The 16,476-nt window shown below is 43.0% G+C and overlaps 1 protein-coding gene across 1 annotated transcript in view; it reads right to left on the reverse strand.

The window, feature by feature from the left end:
* Positions 1-16,476, reverse strand: part of TRPM3 (transient receptor potential cation channel subfamily M member 3) — a 1,363,437-nt gene that overhangs the window by 645,415 nt on the left and 701,546 nt on the right. The window contains exon 7 of the mRNA XM_085633017.1: positions 2,164-2,338. Within this exon, the coding sequence (XP_085489143.1) occupies positions 2,164-2,338 (175 nt within the window). The remainder of the gene's footprint in view (positions 1-2,163; positions 2,339-16,476) is intronic.

Raw genomic sequence — 16,476 nt, forward strand, 5'->3', positions numbered from 1 at the left:
AGTAACTAGGCCTGACAACGTCACCCTCCCAAACCCGGTGATGACTCCTTAGAGGGATCGGTGCACATAACCTGAACTCCACTTGAAACTAATTGCTCTTTGTGCCTCCTTGATGTTACCCACAGACAGAGCGGGGTCGACTCTATACCTACTAGCACCCCACCCTTCTCTCTTTTTCTACCTCTATCATTTGTTATATGTCAGACCATTCCAACCAAGGGCACATCAAGATATCATATGTTGCTTTTCTTATGCTCATCAACTGTTACCAACCATCCAGGTCTGTATGCTACAGAAATATTTATCTCAGATTGGTCCCTTGTATTATTAGACTCTTTTTTTTACTTTTTCGTTTCTCTTTATTGTTTATGAACAATCCTCAATAAAATACTCCTGAAATTAAAAAAAATATATAGAATTCTAAATTGAAAAATACACAAACCTTGGTGGAAATTCTCAGACTAACTAAATGCCATGAAGATACATTAATACAGCATATGCAGTAAACACAAGCACCTTTCTCTGCTAGTGGTATATTTCTTGCACTTTTCATGCTCTTTTTCATCTGGCTCTTTGCTTCACTGACAGAGTTGATTTTAGTTTGGGATTTCTCGGACTAGGATAATTTAAATAATTATGTCTGTACTCTTTGGATGTGATTTCATACCTTGCTTCATGGGGCCTGATGTTTATGACTGCATAACTTTCTTTGCACTGGAATTTTGGTTTTCTAAATCCCGTAAAATCTCACGTCTGGATTAGCAAAGAGCTGCATCAACCAACCGAGGAGTGAGCCTTTGGTGCCACTGAACCTCGTGCTCTCCTCACTTTGTGAATGACTGTGTTTGGCTTAGAGGAAGCTCGGGCTGAGGGCATTTAGCCTTCAACGTCACACCTATTCTGCCCGGCTAGTGACTTTCTCACAAACACAAGCCACACACTTTAAAAAAAAAAAGAAATCTCTAGCAGTGTGCACCAGAGTCCCTGACCTGGCACATGACAGGGTTTTCGAGGAATCCTGTTTAGTGAGGTGAATTCCCTGACTGCACCTCCTGCCCCTGTAAGGAGAATCCACTCCATCCTCTGGCAAATGGTAGACGTAACTCTGCTAAATAATCTGTTTTCTGCTCTGTGAGGCTGATGCTGTCACCTGCACCAAAAGCTGATGTGTGCGCCTGGTAACATCCAAACACAACACGTTCCTTATGAAAACTCTCGCGTGCTGAGATTGCAGAACATTGGAATCGTATTTGGATGCCTTGCACCACCTCCAGTCCTGCGATCACTGCTAGGCTGTACAGTACCGTCATTGGACGAATACAGTGATGCATACGATGACTTGACATTCTCAGATCAAGAATTTAATATGCATTTGAATCTCAGGGAAGGCATACATTAGGACACCACTATAGCAGAATGTCAAATCACAGCTAATTATTAATTTGGCTATTTAGCAAAATGTCATAAAGGGGCCCGAATTACATTTTGAGTGAACTCTCCCTGTTGGCACACCCTTACAGAATGTCACTGTTTTCAGGGCGGGTACTAACTGGCACCTGCTTTGGGGCCAGCTTGAGGCCAGTGCATTAGTGAAAGGAGTGTCAACTCATTGTAAGTGGCAGAGTGGATGTATGCCTTGGGTGCCCCTGGGACCCTTGAATCCCTCAATATTTATCCACCTGACAGCTTTTCTGCCTCTGCACCCGTGTCTGCAATATGGATAAAAGATTCCCTCAATTGCATGGGAGTGTAGCCCGAAAGCTTCTTCTGTAATACCAAAGTGCCTTGATGGTGCAAAAAGCAGGCACAAATGCTTGTTGTGCGCCTGGAGAGCATGGTATTATATTGCCTCTGGAGTGTGTAGCGGAATACATATCATTGCAGGTAAAAATATATTAATCTTATAGGTATGTGAATTAAAATATTTAAATGGTTGACAAGTACGCACATGCTCGAGTTCAGCTGATATGTAAATTCGCTTGGCTTCACTTCCAAATTCAAAGCACGTTGCATAATGCATAGAGATATACACTGATGATTTCTGTTTCAGCAACAAGGCATATATTGACAATTTCCTTACATGCCAGTTTCAGTACCTTAAAGCTACTAGCCATTCAAAATAATCTTGTCTGCAGTAAGTTCAATGAAAATATAATAACGTACCCGCCCTCTTCTGAATATTTATGTCCAAAGGCAAGGATGTCTGATGCCCGCCCACTGCCATCGCACACCACGACAGGCACCGGTGGGCTGTCGCGCAGATACTCCAAGACAATAGAGATGACATTGGGTCCTCCTTCCACAATGAGGGCCACAACTGGAACCCCCTGCCCAATTCCTGTACAATAGAAAAAGACAATGAAACAAGAGACAGAACAAAATTGCTACGTTTAAGAATCAGATTTCATTTACGACTTGTACGTTAACCAAGATGGAGGGTTATTCTGCATAAAACAATAGAAAATACGTTTCATTTTTATTCACCAAGAGAGATCAGTTATTTTGGTATTTGAATAAGATGGACATTAATTCACATTGTTGACCAAAGTATTATAGCCACTAGAGGCTGATCAATCCCAGATGCATGGACTGTGCACTACTCATTGGAAGCATGCACATACATATGTGAACGGGTAATCCCTTGGGCAAAGAGAAAGATAATTGTTTTGCCCAAATACTGTACAATCCTATCTTATTTCAATCACTTTTGCATTTATGATTCACTTTGTTATCACTTCACAAATTGTGTAAGTAAAGCACTGATCTGCATACATGTTAGAGATACTGATACTCGTGGTTTGTTAAACTGCAATAAATACATTTCCTGATTTTCCAAATACATATTTAAAAAACATCAGAATACAAATATTTTATGAAAATAAGTCAGTTACCAACTGCATTTGGTTATCTTTATTATGGTTGTGTTATTTAATATTGGTTAGTATATGTTTGTTATTCCAATAAGTTTGTAGTATATTCTTATTTGTGTTTATTTGTTCGCCTTGTTGTCAATAGATCCACAAACAAACTTTACAGATTTACATTTAGATGTACATGGTACTCCATTTGTTTTGGAGAGGAAGAGTTCTGCTCAGCCTCTTTTAAGAAATCAATTACTCACTTAACCAAGGGACTCTGTATTCAGTAATATTTGGTTCTGGGACTAACCAAGTAATGTAAAAAAGATCTGGCACCTGAACACAATACTGTTTCTTTTGACGGAAAAAGGTGCACCAGGAATGAAGTCAGAATCATCGAATAAGTCCATCAGTTTATTTTATTTGTAGAACATTTTGAAAATTGGACATCAGCCAACGCGTTTTGTTCCCTGGGGGGAACTTGATCAAGGCATAAGTGGAATACAAAGAATATTGCCTTTTCACTTATATGTAATCCTGTTACAGGGAATAACCTCTCAGGTATGCCTCCACAATGGACTCATCCAATCTCCTCACAGATCAGGTGAGAGTAAATTTCTCCATTCACAAAAAGTCCCAAATATCGAAGGGATCCCCCACAGTCAGGGTCAACAGTATCCCAGTCAGTCTCCTTGATAATTTTGGGGGAAATGTTCTACAAATAAAAGAAACTGCTGGACTTATTCGATGATTCTGACTTCATTCCTGGTGCACCTTCTTTCTGCCAACAGATTCTGTCCCGCTGGACAACAGTTGAGCTTAACTGCGGCAGGCTCAAGAAGTGGATGCACAGGACACTAATTATTTTTTGTATATAGAGATTGAGGTGCTGAACCTTTGGTCAGCCGCTGCTGGAAGCTTTTTTGTAACAATATTGTTTCTTGTTAAATAACCTTTTCTGCTTTTACTTCCAGTTTAGGGGGCAAGACTACCAAACCCCCTTACTACTTTTGTGATGTATGGTTCATGAAAAGGATATGACTTCATCCACTGAAGTAGCTTTTACTGAGACTGGGAACAATATTGCTTGGATTTTACGACGAGAAGAGGCACTTGAAAAATTAGTTAACACCATACATACTAACAAATGACTGTGTTGGCTACCAGAGATATTTAAGGAATACTGTTGGTGTTAACAGATAATCTGGCATTTAAAGTTGTATATATCCCATTCTAGTCCATGAATGGGCAAAACTATATGACAAAATGTGGATAAAGCAAAGCACACCCCATAGCATACTCTTGCATTGCTTATTATTTTTCAGGAAAACCACAATAATCATCTTTGGAGCACGATTAAAAATGAGGGGTGGATTCCTTGCCTAAATACAGACAGCAACAAGCATTCATGGTGCCCACCACCACCTAGACTGCAGAATGGTTTAGGGAAGTTCATGCGGCCAACAAATTTGTGATTAACAGCCTTTCAAGTGATCTAAATACTGCGACCAGCTCTGATTGGTGGAGTAGCCAGTCAAAACTGTGTAAAATGCCATTTGTTATAGCAGTTCAGATTGTCTGACTGTCAATCAATTAGAGCCTGATGCAATGTTTATCCCATTGTGATTACCAGCTTAGCTTCCAAACAGAATGGCATTGGCTAAAGAACCATGGACTAACTGTGAAAGTAAGGTCAAGCCATCAATCTTGCATTGGTCTGGAGTCTGCTGTGAAAAAATGTCCGTAATTGTTTCCTATTCTCAAATGCAGGCTGGAAAACGCAGATTCTCTTAGTCATACGCTTCTTCAAACCAAAGATAGAAGAAAGTATCTTCCCCTGTCCAACCGTGCAACTAGGCCAGACAAAAAATGGTGGATAAACATCAAACAATGTAACAATGACAATTAGCATCACAGCTTGCAGCAGTAAATTCTGTTTGTTCAAACATAGACAGTGTCTCATGAATCTCCAAAGGCCCCCGACTCCGCCCCCCACTTCGGCAAGCCACATGTCTACATTAGCATCTGAGTGTTCATGATTCAAAATCTCACGTCTGGTTCTCGCGAAACATGTACACAATTGAAACTCTGTAGCTGTTCCATTTCTCCCATATTTTATTCCATTTGTTAGGGCAGCCCCTGCTCTCATAGATCACTCTCTCAGCCTGTATGCACCAATCCATATTGCACTTCCAATCATCTAGTCGAGGTACAAGAATTGTGGCTATTGTTCGATTGTTTTCAGCCTAAACATAATTTAACTCTAGCTGATATGAATGTTGCCTGCTGCAACTCTTGTTTAAACTAACGGCATGTCGCTTAGGGAAATTTAGGGGCATAATTATCAAAATGTCATACAATGCAGCGCATCAAGTCATGCGACAGGGAGGGGGCAGAAATGTGCCATATTTAACATTATATACGCATTCCTGTCCTCTCCCTGCGCTGGTGCACTATGTGCTGCCTAGCGCCAATGCAGGCACCCTTGAACATGGTGCAAGTATGTCTGTGTTGCAAGCAGGATTGTTTTCGTGCAGGAAGAGGCATCTTCTTGCACAAAAGTATTTTTCCTTTTTCTATGTGTGCTGCAGAATTGCGTTACATTGCGTGAAGCAAGGTCGATGCAAAACTTTAATAAATATAGCCCTTAGTTCTGTCAATAAATGCTGCATCAAATTGTGATGGAAGCTCAGGCATTATGCATGGTGTTAGGGAGTGATCTACGCTTAACTTGCCAGGCAATGAAGGTTGGACAGGTCACCCAGGCCAATAGGCATTACCAAGGTGGTAATGTAATTTTGGTTTCATTCTCCTCCCATTTATAGTGCCACTCTACCTTCGGTATCAGCCTGATATCCTTCATTAACCCATTTCAATCCTATGGCCTGGGATGGTGTTTCAACAGTACCCTTGGGCACATGCTGCACATTGTGGGTGAATGCCATGTCAGTGCTTACTTTGCATGCAAGAAACACAGTGGAGATGAGGAAAGCAGGCAACATTATTATTATGATTTCTCCATTGTTTCTTTTGTGGAACTCTAGGCTTTGGGTATTGGGGTGGGGGTGGAGAGGTCAGAGTGCAACGGAACCCCCTACCTGCTCACCGGGATTGGAATGCCACTACTGTTCAGCAGCGTTGCAGCAGGATGTGGACTGACCTGGGATTAGGCACATCCTTGTTGAGGGCTGTGTTTTGCTCAGGCCTAGTCTGCGCATAGTCTGGGCTTGATAATCCCCTTCATCCTTAGTGCAATTGACCATGGGCAGGGCAGTTTCAAACCTTCAATCCACAAACATATATGGGTGGGCGGAACTCATTGAATTTGACTCCGGGGAATTTTGCTGAGTTACAAAACAAATACACATATTATCGTCGAGCTTCGCCAATGGGCGGAAATAGGCATGTGGGGCTGCTTGCTCAGTGATTTGGCACCGGGAGTGCGTTCTGTGCTAAAACAAAACAGCACAAATATGGCACCACGCGGCGCTAGAGGGCACAGCTACTCAAGTTGATTTTGCTGCCGCTTGAGTATGTGTTTTCCTGGATTAGCAGCCTTTTGACCATGAATGGTCATGCTGCCTACAATTACCCATGTTGGACAAATCTCGGATGTCCTCATAGCAACGGAAAATCACACTAGGAGACACCAAATCTTGCTCTTGCTTGCCAACTTACAGTTCTGGTGCACATGCGAGAAACAATTCTGTCATGCAGCCATTGGGGGAATTTGGCTGGAACTATGGATTACAAGAGCAATGTGGAATCATTAAAATTATGTCAATTTCGCTGGCACTACTTCACTAATGTTTCCGACACCCTGAAATACCTACACTCTGCAAGTGCTAATGCACATGCATTTGGTAGCAATTCCTGCATAGCTCACCAGGACCATCAGCACCAAGAATCCCCAGCATAGAGTGCGTCCAGTGAATTTGTAAGGGTTTTGTTCAAGTGGATTGTGGGAACTGAAGTCCCAAACTATCAAGGACCATCTCAAAGATTCCTGACCATTGAATTGTGTTTTGGACACTTTTGATCCCCATGAGGAACTTCAGGAAAAAGTTCCAGAAGTTTGGAACAAGTTTGGAAAAAAGCTCCATAAGGGGACCGAATCAACCCCGAGAGCCAAGCCACCCACCTCAAATGTGAGCCGGCCTGGCCTGCTGGTTCGTCCCGCTAAAAAGCTCTGGAGGTCGGGCTTCTAGAGTTTGACTGGGAGCTCCTTGGAAAGCAAGCTGGCGATCTGTCACAGAACTTGGACTAGTGAATAGCATCGAGAGAGACCGTCAGAAAAAGCTCCAGAAAAGTTTCGAAGTCCCAAGGTAAAATCTCGACAGAGGCCTATTGCGAGGGGTATCCGATCCAGGCTCCATTGCTGTTGTCCTGAAACTGTGACTTTGTCCTGAACAAGGGTGACCAGATGTCCCAAGATGACGCTATAGGTCTCTAAGTGCTATCTAGTGCTAAATCTTTAAAAATTCATTTCTCCGCTTCCGTACATTGTCATTTTGGTGTCATTTAAAAAAAAAAATGTCTCCTATTCTTATAAATTGGTGTTGGATTTTTATTGTGTGTTGGGTCTTAATAATTTATTGAATTGGTGTTTTTAAATGTTTCACTTACCTGTCTCCTAAATTGAGCCTGCCTGCTCTCAACGAAGCTACCAAGTGTTGAGCAAGGAAATAATTTGCTGAGACCTATTCTGAACCCTAGACTGTGTTAGTGGCCTTATTACCATTGGTAGATATATATTTACCAGTACTAATAACCCACTTTCCAACACCAATAGCATGAGGATGAGGAAGAAATACTTTGGTGGGCAGAACCAAAGCCCAGGCAACATACTCAATAAAGTATTAGTCTGGAAACAGCTACAGGTATGTGTGCTAGACCTAAAAAATTAGAAAGCATGCCCACCCCTCACTAGAAGACCACTTTGTGACTTCACTAGTGCTTAGAAAGCCCCCTAGAAAGTCACTAGATATGACGCAATGGAGATGTGGCAAATACCTCTGCAAGGGAAAGGATAGTGTGTGTCCTTTAAATTTCCTGCCTAACCGTCAGGTTTATTTTAACTGATACATGGGGATACCACTTTGTCCCTACAAACAGTTGAGTTTCCAAACTTAAGTTAATAGCCAAGAAGGAACATGCAATCCCTCTCTATTTCGTGTCAATTCTCTGGTTATTATATTTTTGTTTTAAAGTCATGCCTTTTTTAGCTTTCACTATGATTATTTGATTTGTATGACAGTAATGGCTGAAATGAGCACTTCATAAGGTAAATATTGAATTAACCAATACTGGTTCATTTGGAAGTTTTATTTTCATTTCGAAGGCAGATGGCATAAAGCTCGATCCTCTGAAATGGTGCCAATGTGCCATTTGATGGCCGTAACATTTCACACAGGATTAGAATAAGGTGCATGGTGGAAGGAGTCCCAGCAGTGAAACACTACACCTAATAGGGAGACATGGAAGATGACATAAAATGGCAGGTTGTCGAAGTGACTGAAGTGGTCGCACAAAGTGGTAACATCGCAACGCTGCTTAATATCAGATAATGCGAATGGATGGACATGTACCAAGGTACCAGCACAGCTGTGAATGATGTTTTTGACCTACGCTGTCTATCAGTAGTGAGTGTGTAATGATTTCTGACCTTTGGGAGACTAATGGATTTTACATACATACTGTTGTAAATACCTTTTACTACAGCGTGTGATTGTATCTATATAGGTATCCATTCAATCTGGGGCTATTGGCTCCGGCCACTAATCCAGACCAACGTGTAGTGTGTGGCATTATGGATCAACTCCTGCAAGCCCACACCGGGAAACTAGATGGCATGTTGCAGTCCATTAAGTATGTAAAAACAAACCTGGAGTCGGAGCTTGACTACCATACCATAGAGATTGGACTTTTAGGGACTAACCAGGGCAAACTTGCAGAGCGAGTAGACAGAGTGGAGTACATGCTGGCAACCATGCGCCCATGGATGGCTGGCATGCAAAGACAATTAACAGACCTGAAGCGGCTGTGACCTTCCTTGAGATGAGAGCAAACAATGCTGAAGGCCGTTTGAAGCGCAACAATGTGCATATTATTTGACTAGAGGGAGGGCTGGAAGGCCCCTGTATGGAGTTGTTCCTGGAGGACTGGCTGGCAAACATGGTCCTGGAGGGGAGGAACTCACACTTTTTTTTCTGTGGGACCAACACACAGGGTTTCTGCTGGGAAGCTAACTCTGGGTTTGCCCCTATGGCAGTGGTGGCCAGACTGTTTAACTACAGAGATAGGAATCACATTTTGCAGGTCTCTAGGAGCAAAGGCCTGTGGGCAAGTGAAGAAAATGCAAAACTGAATATATTTGCGGACTACACCTTGGAAGTTCAGAAATACCGGGGATCTTTCCTGCATTTTAAGCGATAATTGTGTCGTATGGGCATTATGTATTCTCCCATGTTCTTGGCTAAATTGAGGGTGCGTGACTCAAGAAAAGATTACACTTTTTTTACATTTCCGAAAAAAGCCAGTAAATACCTGGAGTCCATGAAAAGGGTTATGTCATCTATCGACCCAGACCCACATGATGGTTGGAGGGAGCAACCAAAGATGAAGCGCAGATCCAACAAATACATGAAGGGTAAGCCCTCAAAGGAACAAGCAGCCATAGTGGCAGTGGAGATTAAACTGCACAGTAATGTCGACATGGCAAAGTCAGCCTCCACTCCAGACTCCCCTGAGCGGTTGAGTGAAATCATAGATGACGATTTCGAACTTGACCTCAGTGCTCGTCCAGTCATCACCCTGATGACATCCAACCAGATAATATGAGTAGGACACTGCTGCATCCTTTACGTGACATATATGTTGTTACCCATTGGGTTGTTTGGAGGGAAGAAAAGGGCGAAATATATTCCCAAGCTGCTAGGGGATGGGCCGGAACATCGAGGTGGACACATATCCATAGGAAGCCAGAGCTTGACCTACCCCTGAGACCGAGATAGAACAGTTTAGCATATCAGCTTGTTGATTTGAATATGGACAGGCTACGGTTCTAGTTCCAACCTTGGGAGTTTTCTGGTTATTGCGGTTTGTGTGGATATGCCTATAGCCGCTTCTAATACAGACAATAGCAGCCCATAATGTTCTCCAGCAGATTAGTGTGCACGCTGGATGGAGGAGAACGGGAACCTAATGCCAATGATTAACACACATGAGGAGGCATCTCCTAGATATACAGTCCTGACCTGGAATATGTGAGCATGGTGATGCCTCTGAAATGCCATAAGATTTACACAAACCTGAAGCACATGGGGATACATATTGCATACTTACAAGAAGTGCACTTAATATCCATGGAGCTGCAGAACATGTCAAGCTGGTGGCGAGGACAAGTTGTGGGCGCCACCTTTCCTGAGTATGCTCGAGGGGTGCTGATCTGGATATCCCTTCCAGTGCCCTGGTGGTAAATTGTAGGGCCATTGGCCAGGAGGGGGGGCTATGTGTTGGTGGAGGGAGCACTCAATGGGGAACTACTGTCACTAGAGTAGCCCAAAAGCAGCCAATCATAATTTCTCGATGGCCTCTCCCCCACATTGGTGCAAAAGGGAGCACTCAACGGGGAACCACTGTCACTAGTGGTGATTTATGCCCCCAAAAGCAGCCAACCAAAGTTTCTCAATGGCCTCTCTCCCACATTGGTGCAAAACCTATCAGCCCTGTGTATGTGGGGTGGAGATTTCAATTGTATGCAGGACGTTGAATTAAATAGATTGACACCCCCATTGCAGGGAACAGGGAGCCAGGCAATCTCATGCCATTTCACGCCCTAGATCAGACACAGACAACTCTGACATATGGCGTAGTATGCATCCGATAGTTTCCTCGTACAATTCTTGAACTTCTCCCCTGTGCATCATCTGCACACCCGCATCAACCTTTTGTTAAGTAATGAAGCTATGGCCTGCTGTGTCACAGACAAAGAAAATTTCAGCAAACACTATCGGACCACAGCCCTCTTATAGTTGATAGTGCAAATGCGCTGTGAGCAAACACCCACATGGAGGCTCAATATTCAGGCCCTGTTAGACGCACCATATTAGGAAACTATTGGATACGTTATTGATCAATATTTTACTAAAAATGACTGCACAGCATCAAACTGGGGCGTGGAATGGGACGCCTTTGAGGTGGTGGTCTGGGGGCTCTGCTTCAAAACTTTACTTGGTATAAAGCGCATGTTGACATGGGACATAATTGCAGCATAAGATCATGTAAGAGAGGCAGAGGAAAGGGTGGGTGCGTGAACCGGGGATGGGCATACCATTGTCTGTCTGCATCGAGACTGTAGGAGTGCCTCCGGTGGATAAATTATGGAGAGTACATGGCCCGGCAGCAAGCTGAGGGGGACAGGGCAGGTTGATTGTTGCCATGCTACCCCACACAGAGCCCCTCAAAGCTTCCAATAAGAAGCTGGGGGCTGGATGGGCTCCTGATGGAGTTTTACATGACATATCGAGCGACACTGGCACCAAAGCTTCTTTAAGTACATGAAGACACTAAGGAGATTGGAATCCTGCCTCAGACATGCAGTGTGGCATTGGTAGATAAATTTCCCTCCACCAGTGGAGTTGGCGGAGTTTTTGCTGTATCACCGAGTTCTGTCCTAATTCAGCCAAGCGCCACATGGTGGAGTATTTTCTCATGCATGGCTCAGGAGCACGAGTGAGAATTGGAATCCCCTAGCATCATTTTTTGGCACTAGGATGGCACCAGGCAAGATTTTCTCAGTGCGGGCAGTTGCAACCGTTCGTGGTGAGAAAGCTGCCGCTTGAATAAAGAATCCACTCAATCGGCAGTAAAGCCAACTCTAGCACGCGGTGCAGTTCGCACTGATCTTTTATTGTGTATCAAGCCCCCGTACTAAAAATCCGCTTGAACAGTGTGTCTGCCTTTTCACACAACTCTGCGTAATATTGTGGAGTTTCCATATAACTCCACAGAATTCCATGGGGTGAAACTCCGCAAATTCTGCTTACACCTAGTTGAGACCCTCTTGATGTGCGTTTCTGTCGACCTCTATTGTTATTGAACACAGATTGCAAAACACACAGGAAGGTGCTGGCTAATAGACTGACCCCAAAAATAGACACTCTGATTTACCCTGACCAAAACTGGCTTATTCCAGGGAGAAACACATTCCTAAGCCTCAGGAGGATATTCTCCATAATAATGGAGCTAATACCAAATGCTGATACATCTCTGGTGGCTATGTCCCAAGATATTGAGAAAGCTTTTGACACAGTAAGTTGGCCATACCTGCTGGCGTTCTGGATCGTTTGGGGTTTGGACAGGAGATCAGACAGTGCATTACGCTTATATACTCAGGCCGATCGCCTGTATGGATAGGGATATCTCTGACCCGATTCCCATAAGCTGTGGCAAAAGGCAGGGGTGCCTGCTCTACCCCTTGATGTTTGCGCTGGCTATGGAGTCTCTCGCAGTTCTGTTGAGGAGCAAAAAACCAGAGTGGGGATATTACAACTGAACTGACCCATGGAGAAACCCTCTCATCTGTGGACCCCATCTGTGTAGCACCTGACCTTACTTTGCTCACAGATGCATCCCAGTAGGCAGTCAGTACCATCATGGCCAACAGTATAAAGTGGCCCATTCCACCCCTTGAGTTTGACTTCTGTCCCCAACCCAGGGAAAACTCTGTCTACTTGGGCAACAACCAACAGAGGCCTTCCATTTTATTACATGCACGTCATCCCAATGTTAGGCCTTAGGTAGCCCCCTGGGCAGTGTGCACTGTATTTAAAAAGTAGGACATGTACTTTTAAGTCTTACATGTCCTGGTGGTGATTTACTCTTAAATTTGTTTTTCCCTACTGCAAGGCCTATCACTCCCATAGGATAACAATGGAAATACTGTAACCAGCATTTAAGTGTAATTTCCTATTGGGAGCAGATAGAATTTTGGAGTTTAATGTCTCTAGACTCACAATTTAAAATCACAACTTATCACAACTTATAGTGAAGTCGGATTTTAAATTGTATTTATAAAAATCCCACTTTTAGAAAGTTGGCATAATACTACTTCAACAATTCCGTGCCTCTGCCTGTCTCTGAATACACGTCTGGGTTGGGGGGCCTGCTGTGCTTTTTGCATTCCCTCTAGACAGTCACACAAAGGGGGCTGGGGTATGATATTTGCATCCTGATGGCCCACCACAAGGCTGATGGGCCTTCCTGAGGTAGATCGAGAGGGAGGAGCTGACACTTACCATGGTAAAACCCCACGTGAGCCTGATCTCCAGCTGGACTCAGCGCCTCGAGTGTTACTTTAACAAAGAACCCATGCTTCAGGAGTGATTGGGGCGGAGTACAAATTGACAGCCTATGGCGCCAAAGTGTAGGTAGGACAGCGTTGATCCCTGCCTATTATCCCGAGGAGAGACTGCTGCAGCGCCACACAAAAGCCAATCGGTTGGACTCGCCGTGCCCCTGCACTCAGCTTGTTGGAAGAGAACACAACTTCCAAACTCAATACTCCGAGGTCGCTAACACTGGCAGTTCGTCCGCGACCCAGCTTTCTCACCTGACAGGTACTGTGCACAAGAGTCCTGACGAGGTTGCAGAAGCCGCACTACACGGCCGCAGAGGTGGTTGTGTTTACCTGGAGGTACCAGACTCGAGAATCCCGCCGTATGCTGCACAGTATGACCTTTTTTTAAAGCTTTCTCTGCATTTCACCCAATTGCTTAGAACTTTGCAGAGTCACTGGCAGGGACCATACATCCTTAAATAGAAGCACACAGGTGCTTCCAATGTCGCACTGATCTGCAAACTTGAAATACCTATTTCCTGACAAGTGTTCATTAGATTTTTGTCATTTTGGTCTTCTTTAAATCAGATAAATATTCTTTTTTTTCTAAACTGGTGTGGAGTCTTTTTGTGGTGTTTTCACTGTATTACTGTAATCATTGTGTTGCACAAATACTTCACACATTGCTTCTTAAGTTAAGTCTGACTGCTCTCTGCCAAGCTACCAGAGGGTGAGTACAGGTCAATTTAGGTTGCTTATCTGACTTACCCTGACTAGGGTGGTGGTCCCTAATTGGACAGTGTGCATAACTCTGCCAACTAGAGACCACATTTCTAACTTTGGCCTACTGCTTGTAGCTAGCAGGGATTATCTATGAGGGATACTGTTCCTGTGCTTCAGGGAGATTGAGACACAACGCAGTGAAACAGTGACAGCACGGTTCCTGGACAATTTAATATTGTAAGTAGTCTTTGGGGCTGCACCAGTTGGTGCTGAAGGTCTTTGAATAAAACACGATTGTAACTGAAGTTTGTTGTTAATTTGTTGCAGCATATATAGGGGAAGATCTGCAGAAACAGAAGATCATTGATTTTAACTCTCCCTTCTTGATTTATTATTCTGTATTGGACGTGTTCTCCTGAGCTTCCTTTCAGCCAAGACGCATTACTTTGAAACAGTTACCACGCTTTGCTTAATGGATTCATTCTTTTCAGTATCCAGTGGGTGTACACCGGTTGATGTTGAAACTTTGTGTCAGTGATTAAACTATCAGGCAGTAATTGATTGGTATTGCCAAATTTGTTGCAGCTAGGACATAGATAGCCTGTAGCAACGGATGGTGGTGTCGGAATGGACACTAATTTTGATTCTCCTTTCAGCTTTTACTGGTTAGTTTGTCTCCTTTTCGTATTAGGTGAAGACTGCAACGTCAAATAAGCATTGTGTATGTAGTATGCATTTTGGGAGGTAGTGTCCACCAAGATAAATTCGGGGGCACATATAATTTATGAGCGAATGAATATTTCATATAGAAAGAATTACATTCATCAATAGTCACATGTTAGCTAATCCTGGGACTGGATTCCCTTCACAGCTCTGCACGGGTAACCGTTTAACCTTTTGGTGAGAAGGTGACTATATGGACTTCCTTCTCAGTTACAGCATAGTACCAGATTTCTTTCTCCAACATACATTTATAGAGACCTGAGAATAGTATGTGTTGTGTTAGGGATTCACTAACCTACATGCCAATCCCTCTAGTATACTCACAGTATGACTGGCTATGGAATGATGATACAGGATCGCTTGATTTGGCTGTGTTGGTTAGGACTGTGGACACAGTGAGTTTTCAGCCCTCCTAAATCTGTCATGGAATTTGGATGCATTTGTAATTCAGGTTTACCTTCCACCCTGGATATGAATTGATCTGTACCGCTACAAAGTATTTTAGGTAAGTGGCTTGAGACCAGATTGAGTCATTGTGCTTTGGCCATAACAGGGTCCCCGATTTTAATATCTTGCCTTGTACACTGAGGGGACCCACTGCCTTTAGTAATTTGAGGGCTCCACTGGCCACTATTTATTAGGAGGCAACTCAATATATGGATGCTACTAGATACAGACAGATTTGTTATCTAAGTATATTTTACTCTAAAAAATGATTTTATCCTTGTTTAGTAATTGGTTGTATTTTGTTTAACTAACACTTACACAACAGAGTAAGTGCCCCTTCTTCTTCTCCTATTGTGCACTTAAAACAGATGACCCTTGTCCTGATGATACCCGATAATCCACTTAGCGCTTGTTGTCTAGATATACGATACCAGCCTTTTGTTTTCTACAGCACTTTTATGCAATTTTGTATTTGTTGATTCACTTGCTTAAACACTGTATCCACTGTACTTCTATTACTTTGGGTATTGTGCCGACATGTTCGATTTAAGAAATGTTTTTTTCCAATCAAAAAGAGTTTCGTTGTATTCGTTTTAGTTAACCAGTGAATGGACGTCAACATGGTGGCAGCAAATGTTTTTCATTAGGTCAATTACCTTAGATCAAACACATAGTGTATTGCTGCAAACGTGTCCTATGGGACCTCTGTTATAGTTAGGATTACCTAGTTCCAGGTGAGTGTTTTGGGTTGCTCTTAGTTATATATCATTCAGACAATAAGTCACCATCCTGTATAAATTCAACACCAGCTACACAGCAGGAGATGGATTGTACTGGACTAGCAAGTTGGGCTTCTAAAATGTGTGGCAGCCTTTCCTATCTACTAGGTGTGCAATGTGGCCCATGGTGCGATACAAGGAGCAGGTAATATATGTCCTACTATCTGTATATTATCCTATTTTCTTCAAAGACAATTTTCAGATGATGCATTAGGTAGTCTGAATCCATCCTGAAGTCTCTCTTACTTCAGGCACCCTTTCATGAAACAAGCTCCAAGCTGATGACATTGCTGTCACACATTAAATTAAGAGAGAAATAATTTTCAGTATTTTAACATAAGATCAGTAGGAGTTTTAGGAAAATAAAACAAAGGAAATGCCCGTAAACATACGTTAAGAGAAATAGCTATATGTAACATATTCTGGAGTGCTATAAAATATAGTGAACATGTTTTACACAGGAAACAGCTGCAGACTCCCTCATTTTTTGTTTAATAAGATATCTCTTGTGCCGTATGTCCCCCTCTGAGATTGTGGTAGCTTGACTATTGTGAATACTCCAGACCTAATCACAGACATTTTTGAGTTGTTTATAAGTACAGCTGTG

The sequence above is a fragment of the Triturus cristatus genome, chromosome 2_1 (genome assembly GCF_964204655.1).
Source record: "Triturus cristatus chromosome 2_1, aTriCri1.1, whole genome shotgun sequence".
In the NCBI taxonomy this organism is placed as follows: domain Eukaryota; kingdom Metazoa; phylum Chordata; class Amphibia; order Caudata; family Salamandridae; genus Triturus; species Triturus cristatus.